At 38.2% G+C, this 13,819-nt stretch overlaps 1 protein-coding gene across 2 annotated transcripts; it reads left to right on the forward strand.

The window, feature by feature from the left end:
- Positions 1-3,902: 3,902 nt before the first annotated feature.
- Positions 3,903-10,993, forward strand: LOC115750860 (E3 ubiquitin-protein ligase COP1). 2 transcript variants are annotated; one of them, XM_030688461.2, is made up of 13 exons: positions 3,903-4,446; positions 4,902-4,979; positions 5,783-5,938; positions 6,112-6,468; positions 6,779-6,936; positions 7,042-7,107; positions 7,900-7,990; positions 8,527-8,682; positions 8,808-8,906; positions 9,381-9,485; positions 9,756-9,935; positions 10,389-10,499; positions 10,573-10,993. In XM_030688461.2, exons 1-13 carry the CDS (start codon positions 4,123-4,125, stop codon positions 10,741-10,743), a joined length of 2,052 nt encoding a protein of 683 aa, XP_030544321.1. In that variant the 5' UTR covers positions 3,903-4,122; the 3' UTR covers positions 10,744-10,993. The 2 variants fall into 2 exon arrangements, with proteins under 2 accessions (XP_030544321.1, XP_030544322.1); XM_030688462.2 differs by having other exon boundaries at positions 3,904-4,446; positions 7,912-7,990.
- The last annotated feature ends 2,826 nt before the right edge of the window (positions 10,994-13,819 follow it).

The following is a 13,819-nucleotide window of genomic DNA, read 5'->3' on the forward strand; positions in this document are numbered from 1 at the left end:
AAGTCGGATATTTCTCCTTAAGATGTGCCACATATGAGTTGGTCGAATTTTAATAAATGGATTGTTAATAAGTTAGAATTGTACGTTTTAATGTACGTGGATTATAAATGAGCTTGAACAAACCCATTTACAACTCATTTAGCTTTTTAAAGTTATTAGTTGTCTCTATTTAAATCCATTTACAACATTTTAACAATTTTCATTATTATTTTTATTTTTTTCTTTCTTTTACTTTTTTTTTTCCTTATGAAGCCGGCATGGGGTACCAGCCGACCGCCGTTGGCCACCGGGCAAGGGCTCTGAAGCTCTCGCCCAAGGGCCGTGACCCTCGTTGATTGCACTACACATTAATGGGTCATAAACAGATTAATAAGTCAAATTGTAGAGGACCATTTATGACCTGACCCTTCAGGTTGACAATTATATAGGACCATTTATGACCCGACCCACCAGCTTGACAAGTTTAGTTAGGTGCGGGGCAATAACTTTCAAAAAAATTTGCCAAAAAATGCATAAAATCATTGCACTTGCGCCAATTCGGTTCCAAACTTTTCGCATTTTATCAATTAAGTTCATCTAACCAATTTTGATCGAAAATCACCAACATAGACGCCAATCATTTTAGGTGGTACGACGGGCATTAACATAGACATTTTTAATAATGTTTTTAAATTGCTTGACTTTTTAAAATGTTTTATTAATTTTTTGTTATTTTTTTTTCTTTTCTTTGCTTTTTTTTTTTTAACTTAGGGTTGGCGACACTCAATGGCCATAGGCAAGGGCCAAGATGCCCTCGTCGGGCCCATGCGAGGGTATCCCGGATCGACGAATGCAATCCCGGCCCTCACTCGAACCCAGCGAGGGCATGCGATGGCCTCACCCTATTTGACCGAGGGCGTCTTGGCCCTCATTAAACTGTTAAAATTATTAAAAAATAATTACGTCGGTGCCGCCCATGCAACTTTGGACAATTGCGTCCAGTGGTTTCTAGCCAATTTTGACTCAATTGATAAAATGTAAAGAGGTTTATGACTTAATTAACACAATTAAAATATTTAGGACTGAATTGGCATAAGTATAATAAGTTTAAATTTTTTTTTGTGTAATCTCCCATTACTTTCCATGAAATAAATGATCTCTGAAACAATTTTTTTTTTAGGGCAAATTGTACTAATATTCAAAACTGGCAGGGATCACAAGTCATTGGATTGCATTGTGAAAACAATTGGGAATTATGCCATGATAATGTTTTGAGAGATCCCGACAATACAGGACATGTGCACCACATCCACCTCCATTAAAGTACATGCAGCAAAGTATATATGCCTCTGTCCTACTTATCGGCCCTGATTTGTATTTCTCTGACATAATAAGTCAAGCTTATACAGACTAATATCAAATCTTATCATACCAAACATCACCACGAAATGCATCAAGACTTTCAATATAAATTCGACTTTCCTAAACAAAAACAATAACTTTTCTGAACGTGTCACGACTTAATTATCAAGATCATTACTTATGCTTTCTAGATCATAACTTATCATAAAGATTATTACGACTTATCAGTGAATGATCTAAGTTTTTTATTCTAGAAGGCATAATTAGATTCTGTAAACTAAATCCGCCTAATTTTATCAATAACCAACACTCAACCGTTTTCATAAAAATTTACTATGACAGAACAACAGCTTTTTGACGTTGCAATTGATAGCCAAACGCCCAAAAGAACATCAATTCACGAGGATAGAGTCAAAACTTAACACTTCTCAAATCCTTGCCTTTTAAGATAAAGCAAATACTAAGATTGTTGTGGCTCCAAGACTTAATAAGCTAGAATCCTGAAAGCTCGTAGCTTATCAAATAATCTGTTTGTTATTAGATCAACACTTATCATTTTTGCAATTCCTATCCCTCAAGTTACTTCTCAAAACGTATAGTCCATTTGTACAGTCCATCTATATTTTTTTTTTCTAGCTTAAGCTTTTAATCACTAGTCCAACTTATCAATTCGGTAACTTCATTGTAACACCAAACTATCGCGACCTGAATCTTCCCTATAATATGAACATTGACCGAATATATGCTTTAACCTCAAATCATGTCTACAATTTTCAATCTATTACTATACATGATTGAAACTCCCGTTACAATTTGAACCTCGAATCAAGCGAATTAATGGAACACTAATGGACAAGAGTTTAATAAAAAATAATGTCATACTAGATGAAAAACTAAAAAATGTGGCATACTATATTAGTAACAAGCGGTTGGTACGGTGAAGTTGAGGGGCACCATGATTATTCTTCAAAAGATATTTGAAATTGCCATAGATGATTAAAGCTTTATTCCTTCGTCCAGACCAACCAAACACTTCTGGATGGGCCAGGCCCACGATCAAGATCCAGGACTCCAGTCGGAGCAGCAACTCTGGGCCAGCTCGCATTTTCTCTTTGACCCGGAACCCAAAACCGTAAAAACATCTGGTCGCTTCGTCTCGCCTTGGCTCGCTAATGGAATCTAGCGCTGCGTATGGTAACACAAAAAAAAAAGTACTTTTATTCCTAAAGTGTTTGCAAAACAATATGGAAACAGAAACACATATGGTAAAAATATATTTCTAAAGTGTTCCGGGAACACTTTTGAGAAAACAGAAGCATTTTTGGAGCAGAAATAAAAAAAAAAAAAAACTTGCTTCTGTGTTCCTGGAACACTTTTTAAAAACACATTTGGAATATTTTTTAGAAACAATGGGGAACAATTTTGTTTTTTAATACACTCTCTTCTCTTTTGTTTTTGCACAATATTGACATCCGATTTGATCATTTTATTTTAGGAAATTAATTAAAAATATCAAAATAATTCATAAAATTAGAAAATCAACCTTAAAAGCTTTGGCCTGTCCTTAGAAACCAATTTTGAACAAAAAATATTTTTTGTAATTTTTGACATTTTTCGGATTTATTTTAACTATAAAAATAGCCGAAAATCAAGAAAAATAATATTCATGGTCAGAAAAATGCGCGAAAATAGTCCATGTTTTTATTTTAATTCCCTTTTTACTTTGGCCTCTTAAAGTTTTAAAAATTCAGTTTGGGACCACATGCCTCTTCATTGAACATAATCCTAAATTGACTAAAAAGTTTCATTTTAAATCATTTTAGCCAAAATATTTTACTTTTAAAGCCATGACATAAGACTTTGATACCCTGAATCTCATTTTAGTCCTTATATTTGGAAAAATTGTACAATAGACTAAAAAGACCTAAATGCACAAATATTTTTCATTTTAGTCTCCGATTTCACTCAAAGTGCAATTAATATTTTTCTAGGGGTCCCCGTTTAAAGGTAATCATATTTTTAACTACTTGAGAACATTTACGTGTGACTCATAATTGTAATTTTTTTTTGTGAAGACTCATAATTGTAATTTTTCCTATTTATAGAAAACATGTTTGATGTTCTCATTATCCAATTCCAATTAGCCTTCTCATTCGGTTTTTTTTTATATAATTGATCTGGTCCATATTGCAATTTCATAAATCTTGCATAAATTACTTATACATATATTGGTCTAATTTGATTTAGTAAGTTAAAAATATAAAGACATCTTAATTTTAATATACTTAGTCCCCTTAATTAAATGAAAAACTAGAAATAATTTTTTTGCGGTTATCAAACTTGTTTTTTTTTTTTTCGGGAGCGTAAACGTATACGGTTACCAAACGTGTTTTTATTCTTTTTTAATTCTGAAACAATTTTTTTTTGCAATTATCAAACGTATTTTTATTTCTAAAAATTATTATGAAAAATAAAAATTAAAAAATTATTCAAAAATTATTTCGAAAATAAAAACATTACCCTACGCAGCCAAAACGTCCCGTCTCGGTGAAACGGGGATCACAATCCCACTCCAACGCTCGCTCCGTTTTTCGCTCTGCCCGACGCGTTGCGTGGACCGTTTTCACCCTCAAGCTCCTCCCACCGGGCCCCACCCCACGCTCTCTCTCTCGCTCGCTAGCTCGCTCTCTCTCACATCAATCTTTCTGCTGCTTCTCCTCAGAAATCTCCTCCTCTCAAATCCGATTCGCGAGCCTCCATCGCCACTCGTGGATAAAAAGCATGGAGGAAGTGTCCACCGGGGCTCTGGTCCCGGCGGTGAAGCCTGAGCCGGTCTCGTCGTCGGCGACCGTGGCTCCTCCTCCGCCGCCGCCGGAGGTCGCCGGGGACACCACCGCCGCGGAGGTCTCCACCACCGAGCAGCTCGACAGGGACTTCCTGTGCCCAATTTGCATGCAGGTGATCAAGGACGCGTTCCTGACGTCGTGCGGGCACAGCTTCTGCTACATGTGCATCATCACTCACCTCCGCAACAAGAGCGATTGCCCCTGCTGTGGCCATTTCCTCAACAACAACCAGATTTTCCCCAACTTCATGCTCGACAAGGTCTTTAATCTGCTCATTTTGCTTTTCGATACTGTTTTGACAGCTTACAGTCTCAATTTGTCTTGGCGGTAGTGCGTCGGATTCGTGGATATGGACGATTCTTCATGTCTACGATTGGTAATTATGTCTGTTCTGGAATTGCTTCTCTGCGGGCTGAGTTGGCATCAGTAATCCTTTGATGTCTTCAAGCCATAAGTATCCGCAATTTCAAGCACGTTATTTGTATTTGTGGATATTTTTGAGTTTTCTGAGAACATTGGGAGCTCGGCAGATAGACTGAAGCGCACACGCCGACGTTATTATTATTGCTAATCTGAAAATTGAAGCTTAAGACCTGTAAAACAACCATCTCATGGACAACTTGGATGTCGCCGACTTGATTTAAATTATTCTTCTCTTCGGACTGCATCTCCAATATAAGCTTATGTGATGGTATCCCTCTGCCTCATTTGCAGCTATTGAAGAAGACTTCTGCTCGGCAAGTATCAAAGAATGCATCACCCATTGAACATTTTCGCGTGGCGCTGCAACAGGTTGGTCCTTGCTGGGTTTTCTTTTGGTGGTTTTCAATAGGTGTAAGAGTCATTCAGGAAGAGAACTTCCATGGAAGCCATCTCCAAATTTTGGCAGATACAGCAACATGTATTTATATGAGGAAATATTATTTCCCACTTTCTAGCTCTGTGGCAACGTTGGTTCAGGCTCTTTATGGAAGCTTCTAGTGCGTTACTTCATTGACTTTGCCAAATAATAAGTTAGTGAGAAGGCAGCTCGAACTTGAAATGGTCATTCCAGACTCTTTTTTGTTGGGCAATGAACAAAACTTGATCATAACTTTGCACCTCCTGCTGATATTTTCAGTTCTGTTTTGGTGGACCGGAGTTGTAATTCGTGATTTTAACGCGCTCCTTAATCAAATTTTCGCTATATTTGTCTTCTTTAATTTCTTCCTGACCATTTTTTCCACCTTAGCTAAGTAAACCACAAGCCACAAAATAGATGCTGTTGATCTCATGGACTGCGTAAGTTATGAGCCAAACCTCAATTGAGTGATCCAAATACTAGGTTGCTAATGTCTCCTTTGAGGAATTGAACCTATGATGTCGATCCTTTCCTTGAACTTGTTCATACCTCTTTATCGAGATCATTTCAATTATAGAAAAAGATAGTTGGCCCTTCAATAATAACCTGGAATGCTATCAAATGATGCTTCAGCGCATTGGGTATTTGCCAGACGGGTAGCTAAGTAGCCGTGAAGAGCAGAATAGTTTGGACTGTGTTGCCTGTTTTTTAGTTGAAAAATATTCTGCTGATATGGCTTTTTAATTATCCATAGGGTTGTCAAGTGTCAATAAAGGAGCTAGATAGCCTTCTCGTGCTTCTTGCAGAGAAGAAGAGAAAAATGGAACAAGAGGAAGCTGAGAGAAATATGCAAATTCTTCTTGACTTCTTGCATTGCTTGAGGAAGCAAAAAGTTGAAGAGTTGAAAGAGGTTTGTTTTCACCTTTTATCTGTGGATGTCATCTCGTTTCTCTTTGCTAAGTGCTGCTGCTGTAGTCCTGCAGCCTCTTGCCTAACCCCGTCCCTGAAAAATAATCTAAGGGATAGTTGTTAGGTGAAAGTCCTAATTGACAATCATGTCCAGGATTTCTTTTTCTGCTACAGATACAAAATGATCTCCAGTATATCAAGGAGGATATTAATGCTGTGGAGAGACATAGAATAGAGTTGTATCGGGCAAGAGACAGGTACTCGGTGAAGCTGAGGATGCTTGGAGATGATCATAGCATGAGAAAGCCGTGGCCTTCATCAATGGAGAAAACCACTAGTGGCTTTACCTCCAGTAACATCAGCGCCAGAGGAAATTTGTCCTCTGGTAGTCTACAGAGCAAGAAAATGGAAGCAAAGGCTCAAGTGAGCTCCCATGGAATGCAAAGAAAGGATGCTCTCAGTGGGTCAGACTCACAACACATGAATCAATCCAGTCTTTCGGTGATAAGGAAAAAGCGAGTTCATGCACAGGTTGGTGATACTGTAGATTTTATTTTGCATAAAGTTCATTTTGAAAGCTTAACTTCGGGACATGCTCAACTCACTAAACGTGTTTGTCTATAAGCATCCTTTTTGCCGATTAGAAAGAGATTTCTCGCATAAACTATCTCTTGAGAAACATTATGAAAATTGAGTTTCCATATGGTGTCGAGGCTAAGATAATCTCTTTTCAAATACATTTGCTCTTCTATATGTGCCTCATGTTACTAGCTTAGGGTTAATGATCCTTAACTTTTTACCCAACTACGTGGACATAATTGTTGGGGAATGTCTGTTTCAGTTTACTGATCTCCAAGAGTGTTATCTACAAAAGCGACGTCAGTTGGCAAATCAACCACATTTCCAGGATGAAAAGGACATAAATGTCATACATAGGGAGGGTTATACTGCAGGTCTTGCTCATTTTCAATCCGTATTGTCCACCTTTACGCGGTACAGGTATAGATCAAATCTAATTTCCTTGTCATAAATCAGCAATTCCTTTTGCCCTGTTTCTTTCTGATGGTGCTTGCATGCCTTTTCTTCTTTGTTCCTCCTAACCAGTCGTCTACGGGTAATTGCTGAACTAAGGCATGAGGATTTGTTTCACTCAGCTAATATAGTTTCGAGGTGACTTTCCTGTCTTTCTAGTTTTATTTACTTTGCCTGTATCTGAGCTTTTAGATGATAAATATTTTCTTACCTCTGCACAGTGTATGCTGCATATAGTAGTCCCCTTAGTAGTCTCACTAATTATGGCTTGCTGATCTACAGTGATTGTATTGATTATGTCTTCTGCAACTTGTAGAGAAAGGAATGCAATTGTTTATTCATACTGTAAGTTGTATTTAAAAGTCCTGGTTCAGCCTAGGGGTTTGGTTAATACTCTGAAAATGAAAATTAGCAAGGAGAAGTAGTATCTCATGTGTCGGCGGACAAAATTAATCAGGTTGTGTTCAAATTCGAAGTAAACTGATCAGGCTGCAATATGTTAGAATATTATTGTCATTACAAAAACATTCCTCTGCAATTCAGCAGTACCCACGGGAACAAGAAGAATGACAGACTTGAATGGGCAAGACCGTGGGAAAAACTATTGATGTATTGAATAGCTATTTTAAGTTGGAACTTTTTTTAGAAGCATGGCACGTGAACGTGCTGATATAAATGTCTTGCACTTGTGCTGATGCGGTAGTGCTTCTTAATTGAAGTATTTCAGATGAACAATTTGTCCGTCTCTGTGCTTGTCTGCTCTAGATCATTGAAGATCCCCTTTTTTTGGGGTCTTAAGTAAAGCTAGGAGATGGATCGAATAATTGACACAGACAGACCCTTACCGAATGCCCACACCTGTCTTAAGCTCTGTGTGCTTACGATTCCATCCATCTATTAGTTGTGTCCTGAAACTGAGGAAATTGATTGATTCTGCTGCAGCATTGAATTTGATCGAGATGACGAGCTATTTGCCACTGCCGGAGTTTCCCGTCGCATAAAGGTTTTTGACTTCTCAACAGTAAGTTTCTAAGCTTGCTGTTCAATCATTTTAAGGTTTTTTTAGATTATTGGGAGGAGTCAAGGTAGCTCGTCTTTGTGGAAGTTGGCAAACCTTTTTCGTTCTTCTTTGCAATGAACTCTGGTATAAATTGTTTGTACACTTATGTCTGTGATGAGAATAGAGTGTTTTTTTTTTTTTTTTTTGGTGGGTCAAAAGATTAGAGAATTTGAAACTTACATATGCACATTCCTATCTTTATCTGTATATATATGCTCTAGAATTATGAGCTCTGTGATGATCTGCCAAATTTCTATGCTTTACGTGACTCCTCAGAAGGAACGTACTATTACTTCTGCTGTGTTCATTACAAATTGATGTGCACATGAGTTAATACTTCTAGAAGATAAGACAAAATGGTACCCGAGTTTGGAGTTTTCACTCCATCTCAAGTTCTCCTCCTCCTCCTCCTCCCTTCCTTTGGCTCTTAATAATTATTAATAGTGGTATCTGCTTCCAGTAACTTGCTGAATTATGCCAATGCTATTGATTATCAGGTTGTGAATGAGCCAACTGATGTGCACTGTCCTGTGGTTGAGATGACCACAAGGTCCAAACTTAGCTGCTTGAGCTGGAATAAGTATGCCAAAAACCATATAGCAAGCAGTGACTACGAGGGAATAGTGACTGTCTGGGATGTGGATACCCGGCAGGTAACAAATGTCCTTATAAATTAGACAATAGTTGTCATTTTCACTGCCGATGCAATACAAAACCCGTTTCTATCTTCGGTCATCATATTTATCTGCTTTGGTTGTATTTACTTCTGTTTTTGCAGAGTTTGATGGAATATGAAGAACATGAAAAACGAGCATGGAGTGTTGATTTCTCAAGGACAGAGCCTTCGATGCTTGTATCTGGTAGCGATGATTGCAAGGTACCTCCTTGCATTCTGTGAGTTAATAACAAAATCAAGAGTTGCAGTAGTCTATATCTGTGGGTTTTCCAGTTTGACCATTTGTAATATGCTCCTCTCCATGCTTCTTATGACTAAAATTTGATCCTTCCTTATCCATTTGACTGCAACAATCTTTTTGCTATTTCGCCCCCTTTCCATGTCAGCGGTTTACTATTGATGAAAAACCATTCTCTTGGTGTGTAAAAGTTGCTAGCCCCTCAATTCATTTAGATTATTGTATTGATCGCTTTCATTTTGTTAAAATCACAAACACCCTCAGTTTGGCTCCATGTTAGAGCACGAGCTTTGGGGAACAGCAGTGAAACTTGATTTTACTAATAAATAGAAGCAAATTTTATTTTTGATAAGTCTGTCAAGTTCTGTTTCTTCTGCAATTAGCTTTTGCATTAGCCAAGTGAAGTTCACATCTGTTTCTTCTTTTACGATTCCAAGGTCAAGGTTTGGTGCACACGACAGGAAGCTAGCGTGCTAAACATTGACATGAAAGCAAATATATGCTGTGTCAAGTATAATCCCGGATCTAGCAACTACGTAGCGGTAATTTCCTTTCACCCAAGTCCTTATTGCACTTATCATGCCATTTGATTTTTGTTGGTGGATAGTTTAACAGGATATACTTTTCTATGGATAATGCGTAAGCGGGATAGTTAAGTGGCTACTTATGTTTCAAAGTTCCTCTTCAGTATGGTTGAGCATCATTTAACTTGCGACTGAGTTTATATAATACTTAACTAGTTGTTCAATAAACTCCAGGCAACACACATATAATTTTTCTGAGCTCATATTGCATTTTCTTGATTCTTTCAGGTTGGTTCAGCTGATCACCATATCCATTATTATGACTTGCGCAATATCAGCCAACCGCTCCATGTATTTATGGGACACCGTAAAGCTGTTTCATATGTGAAATTCTTGTCCAACAACGAGCTTGCTTCTGCATCCACTGACAGCACATTACGGCTATGGGATGTAAAGGACAATTTACCGGTGAGTAAAATGTGTAGGAACCGGATAAGTTTCTTCATGTCTTTTAATTTTCATGTGTAGGATATGTAGGCTTAGTTAGTTGCCCTGCAATTCAATGGTTCAAGTAGCATATAAAATTGTTCAAAAAACGTAGCATATAAATTCTCTCTATCTGAGTTTTCTCATATTGAGGAAGTTAATTCCCAGAATTGGATTGATGAAACCTTTTTTACTCATTCATTAGGCCGGAAAAATGGTCGCCACAGAAGTTGTGGTTTCTATGTATCATAAACTAGGCCCTGATTTGATTGAAAGCACCAGAAGCTTGTGTCTCCAGGGTTTCCTTTTTCTAGCCCCATTTGTGCATGTTGCCCTTCTCTCTAATGATAGGCAGGCCATTCCTTTTTTTTTTTTTAATCTTCTGGCAACCGTCATTTTGATCAAGGGGACAATCTTGGTCTCTTGGTATTGCAGGTTAGAACGTTTAAAGGCCACACGAACGAGAAGAACTTTGTGGGTCTAACGGTAAATAGCGAATACATAGCGTGCGGCAGCGAAACTAACGAAGTCTACGTCTACCACAAGGTGAGAATTGCTCAAGCAGCAATCCTATCTAGTTAATCTTCCTTCGGCTAAAGATTGTTTGCTTTTTCCCCAGGAAATATCAAGGCACGTCACTTCACATAAATTTGGTTCGCCGGATCCCGATGATCCCGATGATGATGCGGGATCTTACTTCATTAGCGCCGTGTGCTGGAAAAGCGATAGCCCAACCATGCTAACTGCTAACAGCCAGGGAACAATCAAAGTATTGGTACTCGCCGCTTGATTATGTTGAGGAAGACCAGAAAAATATGATGAAGAGCGAAATTATACAGAAGAACCGTCTCTGGGAACTCCGCTCCGTCATACTTGATCAGCGGTATTAACTTTTGTAAGAAAACAAAGCTCCTGCTGTAAGGCCCGCAAGGTTGTAGATAAAGGAATAAGTGTATGATGTATCTAGTTACGTAGGAAATTGCCAATTTACCAAGGGCAAGGGAAAGGGCAATAGAATATTGATTCTTGTTCAACCGAAAGAGCTTTTGCAAGTACATCGGCGAGTCAAGATACCACATCGAAAAACAAAAAGCAAAAAAGAACAACTTGAGCTCGCAAATTTTCCATTTGGAACTGGGCACTGCAGCTTGCAACAGGGCACGTCATGGTTTTCCTTGAAAGATTGGGGAAGGCGACATCACGTTCTGCTGCCTGCACCACAGTACACTTAATTCTCCGTTGACCTCTACCTAGTTCGCCTCTGTGCCATGTTACATTGATTCGCAAGAGCCGTTTGAGTTTAAACGACCATATATTTCGACCCGGCGCTTGCTCAAGACCGACGACCGAGCATGCGACTGCAAAAGTCAGCACCTTGAGCAATCACGGCGCAATTCTATTACACGAACAGTATTGTCGAATGCATGAACTGAAAGCAGAAAACCTGGTATGATTAAACGCCAAGTCTATTTAGTTTCTCACGCTCTTTTCCCCTTTTCTGCTCGAAGAACTTGCGGGCCTATGATGCTTTTTACCCTCCGAGTTGAGGAGAAGCAGTTCCATCTCATATTAGCCGAGAGGACCTTGGGGAATACAAACAACAAGCGGGGCAATATCCCTACGCGCTGACCACATACTCATTTGCTGATATAGCTCGATGACAGATGTACGTAAAACGACACTTTGTTCTATAAGAACATGTAACATTTTCTTTTATCATTTCTCATATCATATCAAAAAGAAAAGGCGAACCTTATACAAGATGAGGCAAAAACAAATCCACTAGAAAAATAAAAAACAAGGAAGAAGAAAGTTGTACACGCACTAATAGTCAGGCACGAGTGAGAGAGTTGCCTTCATCCGAAGCCCAGCCGGATGAACAGTTCGGCGCCTCGTGTAAGATATCAACCGTTCAGGATCTTGGAAGTCCTGTTCGAGGACTTGCAAGGTCAAGAAAATTTGAACGGACTTCGTGAAGTCCATTAAAGAGGGAAGAAGTTAGAGGGAGAATAAGCTCAGGAGAGATATTGCCACGGCCGTTACATCGCAATCTCGTCATCGCCTACGTTTTGGAGAAGAACGTGAAGCGGGTGACATGGTAAGAGGACGGGCGATGAGTGGAGGAGGAGGAGCCAAGCATGGTTAAGAACCGATGGAGAGGAGGCAACGGACGACTGTAAGAAGAAGTGGGGTTTCAGAAAATAGGGCTCTTCGAATGGAGTTGACTCTTGCTGGGAAATTTCCATTTGGGACTGCCAATGCTTTTTGAGGCGTCTGTGTGGCATGTGCTCTCTCGCTTTTTATAGACGTGAGACACCGTCGAAGGCAATCCTCATTGTTTTATCAACTCAAGAACAAGTGTAGCCAATCATAAATAAAAACAATTTTATTAAAAAAAAAACTCAAAAGTAAGAGTGGAGTTTATTTTAAAATGTAACCAAACGGTAGTTGGACTTAGGTAAATATCCTTGTATCAACATAGGATACTACATAGAGGGGTACAATGAAACAAAAATTGTGTTTTCAATGCACGACGACCTTATATCTTTTATAGCTTAGATCGACACTCGTTGAGAAGAACTCTCGACAAGACTCATACAAATACATATTCAAGTTTATTACGATTAGCCACGAATCGTTTCATTAATCATTACATATAACTACTTCCTGAAAAAAAAAAAAATCTCCGCAACTATAACAATATGGTATAATATTCTTTTCATATCGAGAAAGTTACTTGATCTTCGCTCTTCTCATATCTAACTCCATGACGTAACATCATGGCAAATAAAAATAAAAAAAAGAGGAGAAGAAGAAAAAGTACAACTAATTCACAAAACAAAGTCTCTTGATTATGCGTTCGTCAATGTGAGAATAAACCCCCCCTTTGCATTTACTTTTGTCCATGACATTTCTCTATCGACGAGAGTAAGCTAGGGTTTGACATGGGATGGCCTCTCCTATGTCCTTGTGCATTCATCTGAATTTTTCTCTCTACCTCAACTTTTACCCCCAAAAAAACAAAAAAAAAAAGGGCCAAAGCCATCATTGGCCGCTCACTAAAGAATGGAGTCGATGTGTCATTTTCGCCCGTGGAAGTGAATGAATGGCATGAAAAGCCTTCTTCTCTCGGGATTGCAGCCTCACGAGTTATTCTCTTCATGTATCCTTTTGTTTTGTTCCATTTTAATTTATCGTTTTGCATTTTTTTGTTTATATTTTGAGTGAGCTGAAAAATTGATTTTTAGGACTCGGTTCTAGAAAGTTGCGCTAATCGAGAATCGAGCACGATAATTCATACTTTCCAAGACTTACATCGCTCGATAGGGTCGAATGAGAATTTATAGGTCGAGAAAAGAAGAATCGATTCTTATTAGTGGAGCAATCGAGTTTTCTAATTAACGTCGTTTTGAATAATTGGATCCTGTCTGCATTCATCATGAGCTACTCCTTTGATTTACTGACTTTACCTTGGGTGAAAATCTATCTTTTGAACAAATACCACCAAAAGTTTCAAATTTTGTCCATTGTGATACAAGTATCGCCAAACTTTTTTGGTATCACCAAGAATCCTAAATTTACCCATTGTAACACAAATATTCACAACTTTTTTTGCTTCACGAGGAAACCCAAACTTACATACATGTGATCTATATGCTATTTATTACAGTTTCATCTAAGATATATTTGTCACATAAGTAAAAGTTTGGGATCTTTTATGACACAAAAACGAATTTGAAGCATTTGTGTCACAATGAAAAAAATTTAAAAGTTTTTAGTGACGCAAAAGAAAAATTGAGAAATTTATATTATAGTAGATATAATGTGAAATATTTTGTAGTATTAATCCTTCGTCTTTTCAAAGA

The sequence above is a fragment of the Rhodamnia argentea genome, chromosome 7 (genome assembly GCF_020921035.1).
Source record: "Rhodamnia argentea isolate NSW1041297 chromosome 7, ASM2092103v1, whole genome shotgun sequence".
NCBI classification, from domain to species: Eukaryota; Viridiplantae; Streptophyta; class Magnoliopsida; order Myrtales; family Myrtaceae; genus Rhodamnia; species Rhodamnia argentea.

What these genes read in the sequence shown, in the direction of transcription:
- LOC115750860 (XM_030688461.2), top strand. Translation starts at nt 4,123, where the DNA reads ATGGAGGAAGTGTCCACCGGGGCTCTGGTCCCGGCGGTGAAGCCTGAG. An exon ending in CTGGTAGCGATGATTGCAAG is followed by an intron (nt 8,907 to 9,380) that starts GTACCTCCTTGC and finishes TACGATTCCAAG; the next exon opens with GTCAAGGTTTGGTGCACACG. An exon ending in ATGTAAAGGACAATTTACCG is followed by an intron (nt 9,936 to 10,388) that starts GTGAGTAAAATG and finishes TTGGTATTGCAG; the next exon opens with GTTAGAACGTTTAAAGGCCA.